This window comes from Corapipo altera, unplaced genomic scaffold (assembly GCF_003945725.1).
Source record: "Corapipo altera isolate COAL_440 unplaced genomic scaffold, ASM394572v1 128713, whole genome shotgun sequence".
Classification (NCBI taxonomy): Eukaryota; Metazoa; Chordata; class Aves; order Passeriformes; family Pipridae; genus Corapipo; species Corapipo altera.
Window position 1 is genome coordinate 1 of NW_020889620.1, and position 2,039 is coordinate 2,039.

The 2,039-nt window shown below is 50.4% G+C and overlaps 1 protein-coding gene across 1 annotated transcript; it reads right to left on the minus strand.

Annotated features, from left to right (window-relative positions):
* Window positions 1-639: 639 nt before the first annotated feature.
* LOC113942255 (hydrocephalus-inducing protein homolog) lies at window positions 640-1,710 on the minus strand. The gene is made up of 2 exons (XM_027633387.1): window positions 1,587-1,710; window positions 640-1,086 (listed from the first exon to the last, which is right to left on the minus strand). The coding sequence occupies exons 1-2, from the start codon at window positions 1,663-1,665 to the stop codon at window positions 875-877; spliced, it is 291 nt and encodes a 96-aa protein (XP_027489188.1). The 5' UTR covers window positions 1,666-1,710; the 3' UTR covers window positions 640-874.
* Window positions 1,711-2,039: the final 329 nt, after the last annotated feature.

The window sequence follows — 2,039 nt, forward strand, 5'->3', positions numbered from 1 at the left end:
CTGGGCATGAGGAGGGCTCTCAGCCACTTAGATGGCAACCCTCTGCTCAACCTCCATCAACAGACAGTGATTTCACCATGATGTGCCAGAAGGCCCTGATACTTTGCACCCCCACCTTCCACTGCCTTGTGTTATATAACAAGTGAATACCTGCCCAAGTGCAAGAAGCGGAGTCACAAATAGGACGATTGATTTAGGGGGCACTCGCCTTGGAGGACCCCCAGAGTGGACCCCTGACAACCACTGAACTAAGACCTGAGCATGTGGAATGGCAAAACTACTCCCACTCTCGCCTCTCATGCTAATGAGGGACTGTATAGAAGTAACTCACATAAATGGCCAGGAGACAGAGGAGCTAACTAAAAAAATAAACCTTTATTCTAATAAAAGGGAGAGTTCACTCAACAAACCTCAGTGAGGTCTCTCAACTCAGTGGAGGCTGCAGCTTCTTTTATCCCCTTTGCCCGGAGCACAGGTCCCTCCCCGTTTCTCCATTGGCTGGGATACTCTGGAGTTACAGGCTTCCCAGCAGGCCTACTGTGTGTCCCCCTTTATGTGCTGATTAGGTGGCTCTGGAGGTCACTGACATTGTTCAAGGTGAGGCCACAGCACTCACTTCAAAATGGAGGACATGGCCACATGATCCCCCCGTGCTGCTGGTTGGTCCCCCTGTCTCTGGGCAAACTGCCCCTCTCCCGAACTGACAACTGAACAACCAGCAACTTTGTTGGCTCTTTACTGCGAGCTGTGACTGCCCTGCAAACTTTGCAGGAACACCTACTTGTTCCTAATACCCTAAAGCACTCAAGAGCACAAGCAGCCCCTGAGCCCCTATGTTAGTTTTACCCTTGGGCAGTGCATGTCACCGCATCTTTCAGACCAACCTGATCTTCTGTGGATGCTCCTCTGCCTCAGTAGCAAAAGCCTTCCACTGGAACCGGGCTGTGATGTTAGTTCTGTTGTGGATGACTGCAGTTCTTTGGCTTGACAGTGTGAGATAAGTCTTGTCAAATTCCAAAGAGTACTTCTCCAGCCCGATGTTGAAGTCCTTAGCTTTTCCAAGAAGCCTGGTGTGGGTATCTTCATCTGGAACAAAGCAAAGAGGAGTCTGTGCTCAGCTCACTCGCTGATGGAATTAATTACAAGGACCAGAGCAAACCACAGGTAAATCTCATCCCTGTTTGAGGGCATCCACTTTATCAACCCCCTAAACACTAACTAGTTTTCACTTTTCTTTGTGGTAAAGCTGGGATGGGGCAGTGTTGCTGGAGGGGGAATTCAGGTGGCTGGGACAGTGGGGAGTTGGTAGAGGACTGTGGTGGGGGTGCAGGATGGAGAACACCATGCTGACACCAGGGTCCCCCCAGGGATGGGCCAGCACACAGCAACACACCACATCCAGAACAGGGACAGACTCAGCCTTGGCCCCTTCTTTGCTCACTTCTTAGCACTGAAACACACGGAGGCTTGAAATGAACAGTTCTACAAGTAGTTTGCAGAGCAAGTCTAACATTATTCTGCTTAGAAAGGGTTCTGCTATTTTGAAGGATGCAGGGTGAGTGCACCGTGCAGCGCCCAGCACTCACCAACTATGTCGCAGTGCACTGCCAGGGATGTGGAATGATGCCCGGTCTCCATTGGGTGATATTCCACTGTCACTTGCATGGCTTCACCAATGTCGAGGATTCCCCTGGCTGGACTGACAGTGAAAGGGCTGCAAGACCAAGAGAGAGATCAGGACTCTGGGGCAGGTTTGGGGATATTTGCAGTCTAGTTCACTTCAGCTGACTTGTGCAAGCAAGGAGCAAAGCAACCACAGTCAGCAGAAGACAGACAGAACACACAGCATCTGAAACAGCTACTGACTCTCTTCTGAGGAGATGCAGCCCACAGAAAATCCTGTTGGATAAAATGAACTCATCTCCCCCATACTCTGCATGGAGGCTCAAGGGTCTGACTGCCAACAATCCCATCAGAGAGTGGTTTGGGAAAAGCACAGAGAGGGTTAAGAGCTATTTGCATACACAACTTGACACTGA

Bases quoted from the DNA above. Each gene is read 5' to 3' on its own strand.
- LOC113942255 (XM_027633387.1), bottom strand. From the start codon at position 1,665: ATGCAAGTGACAGTGGAATATCACCCAATGGAGACCGGGCATCATTCC. The intron at 1,087-1,586 runs GTGAGTGCTGGG...GCTTTGTTCCAG, and splicing joins AGTGCACTGCGACATAGTTG to ATGAAGATACCCACACCAGG.